This window comes from Octopus bimaculoides, chromosome 2 (genome assembly GCF_001194135.2).
Source record: "Octopus bimaculoides isolate UCB-OBI-ISO-001 chromosome 2, ASM119413v2, whole genome shotgun sequence".
NCBI lineage: Eukaryota > Metazoa > Mollusca > Cephalopoda > Octopoda > Octopodidae > Octopus > Octopus bimaculoides.
In genome coordinates, this window is record NC_068982.1 from 162,635,600 (window position 1) to 162,651,144 (window position 15,545).

General features: G+C 34.6%; 1 protein-coding gene across 6 annotated transcripts in view; it reads right to left on the reverse strand.

The window, feature by feature from the left end:
• Positions 1-15,545, reverse strand: part of LOC106875263 (rab GTPase-activating protein 1) — a 120,644-nt gene that overhangs the window by 55,872 nt on the left and 49,227 nt on the right. For 4 of the 6 annotated variants that reach the window (XM_014923342.2, XM_014923338.2, XM_014923340.2 and 1 more), the window contains exon 3: positions 5,800-5,850. The exons of the other annotated variants lie outside the window; for them this stretch is intronic. In XM_014923342.2, coding sequence (XP_014778828.1) covers positions 5,800-5,850 — 51 coding nt within the window. The remainder of the gene's footprint in view (positions 1-5,799; positions 5,851-15,545) is intronic. 6 annotated transcript variants of the gene reach the window in all.

Sequence of the window (15,545 nt, forward strand, 5' to 3'; positions counted from 1 at the left end):
GTGTAACACATCCTACAGAATGATAGTTACTATGTACCAAATATATATATACTTTATTAGTGACATAAATATTGCCATGCTATTTACATGTAAATGTGGATGTGTTTGTGCAGCATGCATTCTGTATATATACATTTGTCTTTTCTACTCTAGGCGCAAAGACTGAAATTTTGGGGGAGGGGGTCAGTCAATTAGATCAAGCCCACTATGCAACTAGTACTTAGTTCATTGGCCCCGAAAGGAAGAAAGGCAAAGTCAACCTCGGCGGAATTTGAACTCAGAACATAAAGACAGACGAAATACTGCTAAGCGTTTCGCCCAGTATGCTAACGTTTCTGCCAGCTCACTGCCTTTATATTAGTATTAGTATTGCATGTGTGTGTGTATATTATATATCATCATCATCATCGTTTTAATGTCTGTTTTCCATGCTGGCATGGGTTAGATAGTTTGACAGGAGCTGGCTAGCCGGGGAGTTGTCCAGACTCCAAATTGTCTGTTGTGGCATGGGCTCTACAGCTGGATGCGCTTTCTAATGCCAGCCACTTTACAGAGTACGTTGGGTGCTTTTTATGTGCCACCAGCATAGGTACACCTACACAGCACTGACACAAGTGCCTTATACATGGCACCAGCACCTGTAAAGGACAAGTATGGATGATAGTGATTTTACTTGGCTTGATGCGTCTTCTCAAGTACAGCAAACTGCCAGAGCTCCCAGCCCCTTGTCATTTCCTCAGTGAGGCCCATATACATATATAACCATTAATCACTATCTGTATTCTAAGCTGGCATGGGTTGGATAGTTTAACAGGATCTGACAAATCAGAGGACTGTGTTGAGCTCCAATGTTTGTTTTAGTCTGGTTTTTACTGCTAGATGCCCTTCTTAACACCATATAAACTAAACTCTGAAGTTCTCTAGAAATGTAGATCTTAATATAACTGTGTAAGTGTCATCATCTTCAACAACCAGACATCTGTAGTAATATTACCTGTTTATTTTAAAACAATAAATTTTCTTGTTAATTTTGTCCTGAACTTCTAGAACATAGTTGGTTAAAGTCTCCCCATTCTCTTTTCTGCATTGGTTAAATGATTCTCCCCATTCTCTTATCTACAATTTAGGATATCTAAGTTTATTGTGAAACATATGAAAATTAGACAAATGGAGCTAGTGACCAAGACCAAAAGGGGATGCATGAAAGAGCTGGACATGATTAAATAGAAATATTGAAGATATCTAATTGAACAATGTTCACTTTAAATGAAATATTCAATAGGTTCACAGACTATATGAAGTCAAAGATGTACAGGTGTGACAGCCAAAGTTTTACAAATGTAACATGAATGTATAGATTTTACATAGGAAAATGTCAAAGTAGCAATTAAAGATATTTTAATGTGATCAGTAAAGGTGTACAGATGTGAGGAACAAAGATGTAAAATGTGAAAGTTAGAACTGTACAGATGTAGGCGTTTTAAAAATTATATAGATATATCAATAAAGCTATACAGATGTGATGCATAAAGATATACAGAAATAACAAGAGAGCTGTAAAACATGAAAGGATAATATGTAAATATGTGATGCACAAAGAATTACAACTAAAGATGTACAGTTGTGACAGTTAAATGTGGACATATATTTTCTACCTAAGAACCATAAAAAAAGACAATTAACATTTAAGCATCACCAAATAAATTGCTGGAAGTTCTCAATGCTAACGAATAAAAGAGTCACATAAAGCAACTAATATCAGAATCTACTAGTATGGTTAATAAGTAGAAAAATTATGTCTGTCAATGAAAATCAAGATGGTTGTCAATATATCTACAGTGAAACAGAAAACTATCACAAAGCAGCAACTAAACTGTTTCAGTGAAAATAACAATAACGACAACAGTGGTAACTAAAACCAATTTTATAATAAAAATGTTTTTAAACTACACACTGATGAAAGCAGTTACAGCTCCCTTACAACAGTTCTTAATGGGTTAACATATGTCAAAATTTGTTTTTTTGTGATATCACCAGATACACACAATAGGTATCATCTCCACAAAGAATTATTAAAGTAACAATTTCTCAGTAAAAATGTAATTATAGCTTCAGTATTAATAATGAAGAATAAAGTTGTTTCGTTTGATGTCTAACTTAAATAAGTCATAAAGGACTGAGAAACTTAAGTTGTATATAACTACATCTCTAAGTGTAGTTGCTATGCTCCACATAATATTGAAGTGTCCTAAACTACCTGCTGTATCCCGAACTCTACTTATGTCCTAAACTATACTAGCTGCTAACCTAAACTCTATATTTTATGTCCTCAATTCTACTAGCTGTAACCTAAACTTTATTTGGAATGTCCTTAAACACTACTGTGTCTTAAAATCTTGCTTACAATTATATAGCCTTGTGTTAATGATGTGCAATTAGGAAAACACTCATCAGAGTGAATATAGTATAATAACCCTTATCATCATCATCATCGCTTAACGTCCATTTTCCATGCTGGCATGGGTTGGACGGTTTGACTGGGGTCTGGAAAGCCAGGGGGCTGCACCAGGGTCCAATCTGATCTGGCAATGTTTCTACAGATAGATGCCCTTCCTAAAGCCAACCACTTCAAGAGTGCATATATATATATATATATATATATACACACACACACTTATATATGTATAGAGGTGCAGACGTGGAAGTGTGGTAAGATGCTTGCTTCCCAACTACATGGTTCTAGGTTCAGTCCTGCTGTGTGGCACCTTGGGCAAGTATCTTCTACTATAGCCTTGGGCTGACCAAAGCCTTGTGAGTGGATTTGACAGAGAGAAAGTGAAAGAAGCCCATTCTGTATGTGTGTGTATGTGTGTGTGTGTGTGTATTTATGTGTATGTGTTTGTGTCCCCACCCCCACATTGCTTGACAACCGATGTTGGTGTGCTTATGTCCCCATAACTTAGTGGTTCAGCAGAAGAGACCAACAGAATAAGCACCAGGTTTACAAAGAATAAGTCCAGGGGACGATTTCTTTGACCAAAAAAACAGTGCTCCAGCATGGCCACAGTCAAATGACTGAAACAAGTAAAAGAATAAAAGAAAAAATATATATATATATACACACACACACACACACATACACATTATATACACACATACACACACACATGTGTGAAGGCATGTGGCTTTGTGGTTAGGGTATTCAGCTCACAGTCATGAAGTGATGAATTCAATTCCATTGCAGCACATTGTGTCCTTGAGCAAGACACTTCATTTCATGTTGCTCCAGTTCACTCAGCTGGCAAAAATAAGTTGTACCTGTAATTCAAAGAGCCAGCCTTGCCACATTCTGTGTCAGGCTGAATCTCCCTGAGAAACTACATTAATGATATACACATCTGTGGAGTGCTCAGCCACTTGCACGTTAATTTGATGAGCAGACTGTTCCGTTGATCAGATCAACTGGGACCCTTATCACTGTAACCGATAGAGAGCCAGTTATATATACACACACATACAAACATGCAATATCATAAAGACCTAATTATGAAGATGTGTAGAAAATTAATATTTAATGTTCTTCAGCTAGTCTAAGCCATCATGACCAAAGCCATGCTAAAGTAATGCCTTTCTGAATGAATTCAGATTTTATTTCTTCTAAGTAATACATAAAATAGTATTGGACAATGAATACTTGTTTTTGCATGTTCTAAACAGAATGCTGTACAAATTTGTTAAATGAATAGAAAAGTGAATAAAAATAGAGAGCTTAGAGGGAATTGAACCTCTATTTCTATTGATGATACTTTAGTATATTTACAACTGCAACAGAATCCCTTTGATAATATCCACTTCCAGATTCAGCATTTAAACCTAAACAGTCACTTTAAAAGTCAGTTATGAATCCTGATGTTATTTGGATAAGATCAGGAAATCAACTATGAAATCTTACTTCTTTATTACTCTGACAATTAAAGTAGTGACCTTTGCCATTGTAAGTACTGACTTTCGAAACAAAGTACTGACCTTTCATAGTGAAAGTAATGTCACTTTCACTGATTTATTTATTCAAGTACAATTTGTAGTATTGACTAAAACGTTGGCTATTTCTTTATAGTGATGGCTCAATAAAAATTGGATTCTAAATGTGTTAGATTGTTTTAAATAATCTCTAGTAGATATGAAGTGAACAAAAGTGTGAACCCAGTAGGAAGTGAAACTGCCTTTTTGATGCTTCAGTGTAATTACATCCTATTCTACAATACAATGTGTTTCATCAAAATGTAAATCACAAATTAAGTTTATGTATTTGCTTTGCAAGATTCTTGATATGAAATCATGTGTTGAAACAGATATTGTTATACTTGGAGATGGTCATCATTTACCAATTAAATACACACACTATTTATTTGATTTTCACTTTAACTTTATTATTATTATTATTATTAGTCTATTTGTCAAAGTTCTCTTGTCACACATACTGTGACCTCTTCAGCAACTTTTTGTCCCACATGTCTCCTCTTGTCCAGCCTATTCCAATGGAATAGGCAGGACAAGAGGAGGTACGTGAGACTAAAAATCATAATAATAAAGCTAAATTGAAGATCAAATAAATAGTGAGCATATTTAATCAGAAAAAGATGACCATCCCCAAATAAATCACATATTAGCAGTTCAATCCTAGTTTAACTGTCACTATTTTTTGTTGGCACTCCGTCGGTTACGACGACGAGGGTTCCAGTTGATCCGACCAACAGAACAGCCTGCTCGTGAAATTAACATGCAAGTGGCTGAGCACTCCACAGATGTGTGTATCATTAATGTAGTTTCTCAGGGAGATTCAGCGTGACACAGAGTGTGACAAGGCTGGCCTTTGAAATACAGGTACAACAGAAACAGGAAGAAAGAATGAGAGAAAGTTGTGGTGAAAGAGTACAGCAGGGTTTGCCACCACCCCCTGCCGGAGCCTCGTGGAACTTTAGGTGTTTTCGCTCAATAAACACTCACAACGCCCGGTCTGGGATTCGAAACCACAATCCTAGACCGTGAGTCCGCTGCCCTAACCACTAGGCCATTGCGCCTCCACTACTGTCACTATAATGAAATAATATCTAACATTTCAGCCATAGGTACTACAAGCTTGTAAAAATTATAAATTTGGATTACTTAAAAAAATGATTGAACTTATTAGTGAAAGATCATTCTTTTCAATGCCAAAGATCACAACTTTTGGAATCAAAGGTTGCTACTATCAGCTTCAGAGTAAAAAAGGAAAGATTCCCTTTATCAAATCTCAATCTCAGCCAAACATTATGGAAAAAAATAGAAACAAAATAAAAAGACACAAACAAAAAATAATTTATGTTAGAATTTAATAACTATTTCTGGGCTGTGCTAAAATATGAAAGTGGTTATTGGAAGCAGGATTATGCTATAGTAGTAGTTACACTGAGATTGCAAACAAAAGAGACACAAGTTCATTTCCCACTGGTTTCTCATCTTTTTATTCACTTCTACCAAGGTTTTATGAATTTATACAACAATGCTTTTCGATAATGGAAACACATAATCTGGATTATCCCTAATTCCAATATGAAATACTCAATGGACATGTGTTATGAAATTGGTACAAAAAAAAAAAAGTGCAGTTAAAGGGATATAGATGAGAGGGGAGTATATGAACAGCTTGGCAGAGGAAATGAATGAGGTTTCAGAGTAGAATCAAAGCTTAGAAAAGCATAGCCAAAGAAAGTGGCCATCACAGCAGAGGTGCAACTACAAAACTGTGCAGAGTCTCACCCATATAGTTCCAGTTGTGTTCCCAGGGATGTTTTAGTATATGTTCTGATTCTGAAAACAAACAGTTTTGGTACAGATAAAATAAATGAAGAAATACAAACAAGCTAAAAGAGTAATAGTAAGCTCTCATTCCCTTATTATTTTAATTGCTATTATTGATATCTTAAGAATTAATATAACTTTCATTACTATTATGATGATTACTACTACTACTACTACTACTACTACTACTACTACTTCAGAAATAGAGTGGCAGAAACAATAGAGCACTTGACTAAATGTCTTGCAATGTTTAATTATATTAATTTACATGCTCTGATTTCAAACCCCATAAACACACGCACACACACACAAATATATTTTATACACCTATTAAATACAATTCATTAAGTAAACAGCTATATTGATTTCTTACAATGGCACAAAGCTAGAATTTATATGAGAGAGATCCCAGTATGTCATGGATACTTATTTTATTGATCCTTAAATGACAAAAGACAAAGTTGATTGTGACAAGAACTCTAGTAATTCTCAAATGCATACATATCTAGGACAGTGCAACTTGCTATTAGACAAGTACACACATCATAGGCCACATTGAAAAGCAGGCTATTCAACTGATTGGAAAAGATTCACTACCAATACACAAAAGCTACTAGCACATTGATGTATTATTATATCTATCTCTCGGCTGTTACTACCAGAAGTACTTCCACTCATATGAATAAGCAAATTGTACATCACCTAGTATAACTACCAACTAAGCTCAGCTGATACACCAGACTCCTCCTTATCATTCCTATTATATGTCAACCTCCCAAAACCCTGCACTAAATGTTTACATTAATCCTTATTCCCTAGAACTGCAGTTCTCTATAACTCACTTCTTATATTCATCAACCTAGAAAACTGAGCATTAACCACATCATTCTCACAGTTAGTGAGGGCTTGCATGAAAACCAATTATTTAAACAAAGATATATAAATAAATACTTTAAGTCATTTACTCCCACACTCTACCATTTCTGCCATTCTACATATTGAACAGAACTAATATTAATGCTATAAATTGGTCGCTAGTCTCCAATATGTTGCTATCCAATAAATCAACTTTATCTCATTGCAACAATGGTACAATTTAAAACCTAGATGACATGTTATTATACTCTATCTTACTATGATCTGTGAAGGCACATGGCCTGGTGGTTAGGGGGCTAGGCTCGTGATCAAAGACTGTCAGTTCAATTCTTGAACCAAGCAGCATATTGTGCCTTTGAGCAAACACTTCAATTCATGCTGCTCAAGTCCACTCAACTGTAAATGAGTACCAGCTGAGTGCTGGTGCAGCCCTCTCTCCCTCTAGCTGTCATACCCTGCATGTGCAGCTGAATGGGGAGGGGGATGAGCTGGGAGAGTGTCTATGTATACTCATGACTACATAGGCAACTAAAAGAATTAGAAAAACATAATGCTAAACCATATTCACACATGAGTGATGGCTGGCTGTTCTATGCTCACCATTACAATATACAATACAATATCTACAATATACAGAGGACAAAATTACAATGATCATTTTTTCATCATGGTAAAGAAACCAAGTATGATATTATATAAACCTAATATATATCACTAGACTGACATGACAACCAAGTACCTTCAATATCATTTTTTCCTTGAACAGTATTTTTTTTTTTTTGTCACCTATATAAGTACCCAGGTGGTGCTATTAAGTTAGACATGACCTGCACCAATTCTAGCAAAAACTTATTTACGTATATACCCCTCATCTACATGAAGATATAATGAGACTTTTAAAGCATCTTGATTAGTTGTCTAGTATCAATGATTTAGTATGAATATGTTAAATTGAAATATTTAAGAGCTTAGTTAATCTCCATTAATGTATTAAGCAAAATCAGTGGTCAATAAAGCATAACCTAGCCACTACTTTTCTATTCGTTATTGTTAGTGAACTAAGCCATAAAAGAAGATTATTAACCTTAAATATAGCATAGGGAAGTCAGTGCACTTAATTTCAAAGAAAAAAATCTGTTAAGTGAGAAGCATAAGATTAGTAAGCTGAAAAGCTTGGCAACAAAAAAACATGTTTGTATAATAATGTGTTAAGTGTCCAAACACAAAACACACCAAATAACAGCGTTTGTAATGTGTTAAACATAGTAGTAACAAAATAACACATCTATTAACACTGTGTTTACAATGTGATATGCAAAGTAATAACACAAAAACACATTTCATAATGTTGCAGTGTCTGTGAGTGCTTTTTATAAGGGATCTTATAAATTAGGCCAGGATGAAATTAATAGAATGTCTATTTTGGGAGTGTCATAGAATGTCTGTTTTGGGAGTGTCTCACCTTAGAAAATAGGTTATTGATTCTTACTTCTCACAACAATTGTATTGTCCACCCTATCCCCCATCTTCCACCTTTCCTTCAATCAAGGCACATGCCTGCCCCCTTCAGCTCCAGTTTGCTTGATTGAACAACCAAGTTCTACCTGCTAATTCAGTTGAGTAGTTAGCAGTAGGGATGACATATAGCTGTAAAAACAACTGGCTGAACAGCTAAAACCAATGGATTGAAGATAGTAAAGTTAATTAATTAATTTGCATTAATTGATTAACTTAAGAAAAAAACATACAAATTCTATACTTCAGATAAATATGTCAGGGGATCAGATACTACGATTAATTGTTGCAGTTTTATAGATTTAAAGGAAGCTAAACTAAAGAAGACCAGTAAAATGGATGTGATGCAGAGTCTTAAAGCTTACCTCAGGGGCCAAGTCAAGTTTGTCAATAAACCGTGTTTATAATTGGTTTTAATAAAGTTGAAATTAACAAAGTCAATTTTTCAATTAATTGCGATTATTATACATAGAACAGTTCAATCTATGAAAGTAGGACATACTAGGTAAAATAAGCCTAGATACACTATGTCAGAATAGAAGATAAGATGACCACAGTTAAAATACTTGTCTGCTCCATGAAGAATGACCTGGGGATGAAACAACAAAGCTTTTAATGATTTTTATCAGTACCAGCCCAGAGCTATATAACTAAACAAACTATTCTTATCTTAAACATTTTTCTTCCCAATTGGAACTATATTTATGTCACCTGAATATTTGTAAAGCATTTAGATCTGTTACAAGTTGAAGTCAATAAAATATAGTTAGCCAGTGTAGGAACAGTGAAGAGACATATTTCCGATGAGCTGAAAAAGAAAGGCAGTAGTTATATAAGACCTGATATCAAAACAAAAATTTGAAAATATGGTGAACCAAACATCTGAAATAGCAGCCTTCAAATATCAATACAGAAATAATTTTATTAATGCTGAAATTACAAAAAAGTATTTGTTAATAAATATGCATGTATATGAATGATAAGTATTTGTTAACTATTATTCATAAATGTGAATGATAAAAACATAGACATCATGCTTAATGACAAATGAATTGAATACACAATGTCTAAATGCAATATATGTATATTCCATACAAATACAGGTCTGGTTATGCAGATAACTGTGTCACTGCATAGTTGACATTAGAAAATAGAATATGTAACAAAACAAAAAATCAAAAATGACATGAAAAAATTTATAATAAACTAGCTGCATTACCTAGCTTACTGCTGTTCTTATTCAGATTAATAAACAATAAATATGAAGATATATTTTTTTTCTCATAATTATTTCAAAATATCTATATCCTATTTTAAAATATCCAAATTGTAATGATAATAGAATTTAGGACTGAAAATCTGTCAATCGTTTGCACCAGGGTAAACAATATTATTCATTGTGCAATTTTTTGTTGGTGTCCAAATGAATAAATTGTTGCTGCTTCCAACTTGTAAGCAATCAACATAGCGTTGGGAGAAGCATATAGTAGAGAGATGAAGTCCAACTACTTTGAGGGATTGACCCTAAGATTTGTTAATTGAAATACCAAAACTTAGTTTGACTGGAAACTGAAGTCTCTTAAATTCAAATGGAACATCTGTAGGTATGAGAGGAAATTTTGGAATAAAAACATTTTCTTCTTTGTGACTACCTGTTATGATTGGTGCCTATAGGACATGGTGCTTCATGGAAATAATAATTAGGTGAGTTCCATTACACAGGTGAGGCGAGCCATTTGAAAATGCATAGGGAACAAACAGACAGAGAGATAAAGAATTTTATAAAGAGAGAGATAAATGCTATCATAGTAAATAAATACTACTAATATTTGTATTGTGTGCAAGTTTCCCTAAAAGAATGTTTTTTTTTCTTTTCTCTTCATTTTTTTTTGGTGGGGGTGGTCTATTTATTTATTTTTTACTTCTGAGATGGTGATCGAGAACAGTAGTCCCTAAGTCTTTTTGCACCATAGACTACTTTCATGCAAGACAATTTTTCTATGGACCAGAGTATCAGTTGCATAACAAAACACAATAAAGTGCATAATATACACTGCAAAAACACCCTTCAGACTGGCCTGATACCAAATGATCCACAGCCCAGTACTGGTCTAGAATGTATTTATAGTGGGACTATGCCTTAAATAAGTGAACAAATAGCCCAATATAGACCAAAACTTTGAACCTTTCTAGAGTCAGTCATGTGAGAGGCTGAAATATTTTCTGGTATTAAGAAAAAAATTTTAACTTTGATGCACTTTTGGCTGCAAAATCCTCAGAGATAGTTCTGGCATTTGTGTTCAATGTAATGGATTTAGCTGAGTAATTTTCATGAATAGTAATGTATACTCTCTTTTACTTGTTTCAGTCATTTGACTGCGTCCATGCTGGAGCACCGCCTTTAGTCGAGCAAATCGACCCCAGGACTTATTCTTTGTAAGCCTAGTACTTATTCTATCGGTCTCTTTTGCTGAACAGCTAAGTAATGGGAACATAAATAGACCAGCATCGGTTGTCAAGCAATGTTAGGGGGACAAACACAGACATACAAACATACACATACGCACATATATGACGGGCTTCTTTCAGTTTCCATCTTCCAAATCCACTCACAAGGCTATGGTTGGCCCGAGGCTATAGTAGAAGACACTTGCCCAAGATGCTACGCAGTGGGACTGAACCCAGAACCACGTGGTTGGTAAGCAAGCTACTTACCACACAGCCACTCCTGCGCCTACAATGGATAAGTTTTCTGGAAATGTGTGATGTCTGTTTTAGTAGTAGTTTTAGTAGTGTTAATATATCTTGTTTGAATTTGAAAGTAGATTCATAAAGAGATAGGGTCTGCTTGGGTAGAACTGACATAACATAATATCTGCTTTGGCATGATTTGTACGACAGGATGCCACTCCTAATACCAACCACTTTACAAAGTGTACTGGGTGCTTTCCTTTTTGTGGAACCAGCATTAGAGGGGTCACCATGTGTCTCACAAGACTAAGTGGCCTAGAAGGGTTTACTCAAATTAACCCTAGTACTTATTCTTCTTTTAAGCCTGGTGCTTACTCTATCAATATCTTCTGCCAAACCTCTAAGTTATGGGAATCTAAACAAATCAAACACTAATTGTCAAGTAGTGTTGGTTTGTGTTGTGGGGGACAAACACAAACACACACACACACACACACATATATATATATATATATCATTTGATGCACACTGTATTAAAAATAAAAGCTACTAATAGTTACTTGCCATTAAGACACATGGTTAAACAGGTTTTTATAACAAGCAATCTTCAGGCTCTGTGTACATGGTTTGTTCTATTTGAAAATCAGGATTCAGGTCATGAGAAACCACAAAACAAAATGAGAAGGTTGATGCAAAAAGTGGAAAGAGAAGACAAAGAGTAAATAAAAATAGAAAAAGAAAGGAAAGAAAAGAAAGAAAATTAGGGTTACATCTCCTTTGACTATAGAAGTCATAATTAAACATATGTTCATATTGACCACATAGACCTGGACTTTATCATGCATACAAGAAAATCTTGTTTATTAAGAGCTCAGCATGGGTTAAAAAATCTGATACAGGTGAATTGTTCAATGTATCAATGGTATCATACAACAGTGTTGTCATCTGCAACCTTGTAGGGCTCTTTATATTAAATACACTGAAATCCAAGTTCCCATCCCATGATATTGGCTTATACCGGGATGATGGGTTTTGAGAATATCTCATGGCTTTGATGATCATTGTCTCAATAAATTTAGGAAAAAAACTAATTCACACCTTTAGTCAACTAGGCCTCAAAATCACTGTCGCCACTAATCTGTGCAAAGTCAATTTTTTAAATGTTTCCCTGCTTTTATAAATCCTACTATAAACCAAATAAGGTCTCCTATATACAGAAACAGTCCTGTCACCCCACTATAGTGTTTAAAAACAGATAGCTAACATCAGTAATAGGATATCTAATCTCTCCGCTTCAAAAGAAATATTTGATAAGGCAGCCTTCTACAATAACAATGCCCTAGCTAACAGCATATTCAAAGATAAGATATATTACAACCCTTCAGTTAAAAATAGGAAACCTAAAAACAGACCTAGGAAAATAATATGGTTTGCTCCCCCCCACCCTTTCTCCTTAAATGTTAAAACTAATATAGGCAAAAAATTCCTGGCTCTTTTAGTAAACATTTCACAATGAATCATAAATACAGGAAGACTTTTAATAGATGCTTTATAAATATATGCAGCTGCTGTGCCAATATGAAAAACATTATCAATCATGAGCCTCGCCAAGAGCCCACTCTCAGTTGTAATTGTTGAGCCCTCAAAGCTTGCCCACTTGACCTGTTGTGTATGATAGACTCTGTCATCTATGAGGCACAAGTCACAACAACATTTCACGATAACATAATGAAAAGAAAAATTACACCAGTGTAAAGCCACTGAATTGGCTAGTCAAATATGGAGTTTGAAGACCAACTACACACCACATACAAAGTGAAGAATGAATCTAAGAAATGTAATTTACACGTAGCTGAAAGATTGCACATTCATTTTAGATATAAGAATTACTCCACACTATTTAATTCCACATCCAAAATTTTCAACAAATGCAAGCATATGGTCAAATTTCTGGAGGACTCCACCCTCTTGAGATTGACCAGCTGCCTCATAGACTTTGGACCCCTCTCCATTGAAATATTCTACAACTAGTTTATTTATTATTTCTATGGTCAAAGGGGATCTGACTCTAATTTTCTTTATTTCCTTTCTTTTTCCATTTTTACTCACCCTTTGTTTTCACAATCCACTTTTTGCATCAACCCTTGCATTTTTTTCTCATGGTTTCTCATGTACTAGCGTCCTGATTTCCAGATAGAACAAACCATATGCTCAGAGCCTTAAGACTGCTTAGAAACACAAGGCACATTATAAAAATGTGCCTAACCACATGTCTTAAAAAAGCAAGAAACTATTAGTAGCTCTTATTTTAATACAGTTTACATTAAATAATATTTATCTCTCACTGGATGGAGTACATTTTTTTGTTGATTTTACCTTAATGAAACAGTATAGTAGATATATTTGTCCGCCACAACATTCCTCCATGGCAAGATTTAATTTGTGTATACAAATTTAATTTGCAGTCCATGAGAAGAGCTGTTTTAATGATGCGTCCTGCCTAGCTCTTCGAAACGCCGGTGTTAAAACGGAAGTAGCTGATGAAGTAGAATGTTCTCTATGTGGCTTGTGTGTTTTCTCGTCTCTGTTTTGTTTGCAATGTCCTGTACCCAGATATGCACCTATACATACAGGTGGATGTCGGTATGCACATACCTGTACGTATATATGCATATACTCATTTACTATTTGTTTTTATATATATATATATATATATATATATATATATATATATATATATATATAAATACAGCTAGCTTTTTCTGGGTTTCTGTCTACCAAATCCACTCACAACGCCCTGGTCAGCCCAGGATTATAATAGAAGACACTTACCCAAGGCACTGTGCAGTGGGACTGAACCCATGATTACAAGCAAGCTTTTTAGTATACCTTACATTAAAAAAAAACTAAGCTTAGCCAATAAAAGCTGTGCATTAAGATTGTATGTATGTATGTATGTGTATACACACACACAATGTACATAAGATGTATATACATATACAAATATATATATATATACACACACGTGTGTGTGTGTCTATGCGTGTGTTTATAAATATATATATAGAGAGAGAGAGCTGGGGTGGAGACCTTGTCAACAATAATTCAATGTAACAAGTTAATATAAAAGATGACAAATGTCCGTACTTCAACTGTAGCTATTTACACAAAGATCTTACTTCTTACATATGTCTTTCACAACACATTACCTACATAAGAGAAATATTGTTGTAGTTTCTGTGATAGTAGTAGTAGTGGTGGTGTTGGTGAAGTTAGTAGCAATAATAGAGGCAGTAATAAAAGAAAGTGCAGTAGCAGCACCAACAACAATTGCAACAGCTAAAAGATTGAAAGTCACTCTAATAGTATATGTGTGTGACTTGTTATAAAGTAGAATGTAATATATAGAGAGATTATGGTGATAATAGTAGTAGTGATCGTCATTCATCATGATATTAAAAGTGAAGTGAGTCACCACCATCCAACCGAAGCAGTAATATAAAAAATCAATAAAACAGTCTTAATTAAATAGTACACCACTACAATAGTCCATGTAATATGGAACTGAAACATTAGCAATAAAATGGTTTGATTTTACATTTTGACATTTATTGTGAAGACTTTTCAGAGCTAGATATCAAGAGCTATCTAAGAGTTCTGTTTGGTACAGGTTACATCAGCTGATCATTAAGAGTTAAAAATAATAAGTAGGATTCCAGCTGATGCTAAGAGTCCATCTAATAGCAGCAGTCTTATTGGTTCTGAAGAGTTCAGTAAGAAACAGTTACAAAAGCATACATGAACTAATCTTAAAAGCTCTAAACCCTTTGTGACCATATTTTAATGGAATATATTGCCTGTTTCGTTTAATTTTGAAAACAATAAAAAATTTAGTGGAATTTAGTAAAGTAACTTTTAATCTTTTTTTTTTTTTTTTTTTTGCTGTATTAGGAAACCAACTTAATAAAAAAAGTTCTTACAGAAAATTTAGGCAGAATGTTTCACTTTCAGTATAAGCACTTTAAAACAGGTTTTAAATGATTTTTGTGTCAAAGAAACAAATGCACTTTCAGGTTTGTTGATATCAAAAGGGCAACACCTTGATTATACCATCTTACATGAATAAATGAAAAACATGTCTTTTTGTTTATAGGATTTTGAGGCAAAATATTGTTTGCAAGTAAGAAATAGCCATATTTATGCAGAATATAAAAGTTTAATTAATAAATAGGCACAGGAGTGGCTATGTGGTAAGTAGCTTGCTTACCAACCACATGGTTCTGGGTTCAGTCCCACTGCGTGACACCTTGGGCAAGTGTCTTCTACTATAACCTCGGGCCGACCAAAGCCTTGTGAGTGGATTTGGTAGACGGAAACTGAAAGAAGCCTGTCGTATATATGTACACACACACACACACACACATATATATATATATATATAAAGTGAAGTATATTGCCACTTAAATGTGGCTGACCCCTAGGGGTGGATGTTACTGTTGCTTTTAGCCCCAGGAGGACATCTCCTCCAGCTGGCTTATCGACACACTTCTGTGTCCTGTTTGTTTTGCCAAGGGAATTTATCCCTCCCATCGAGATCTGCTACAGATCTCGATGGGAGGGAT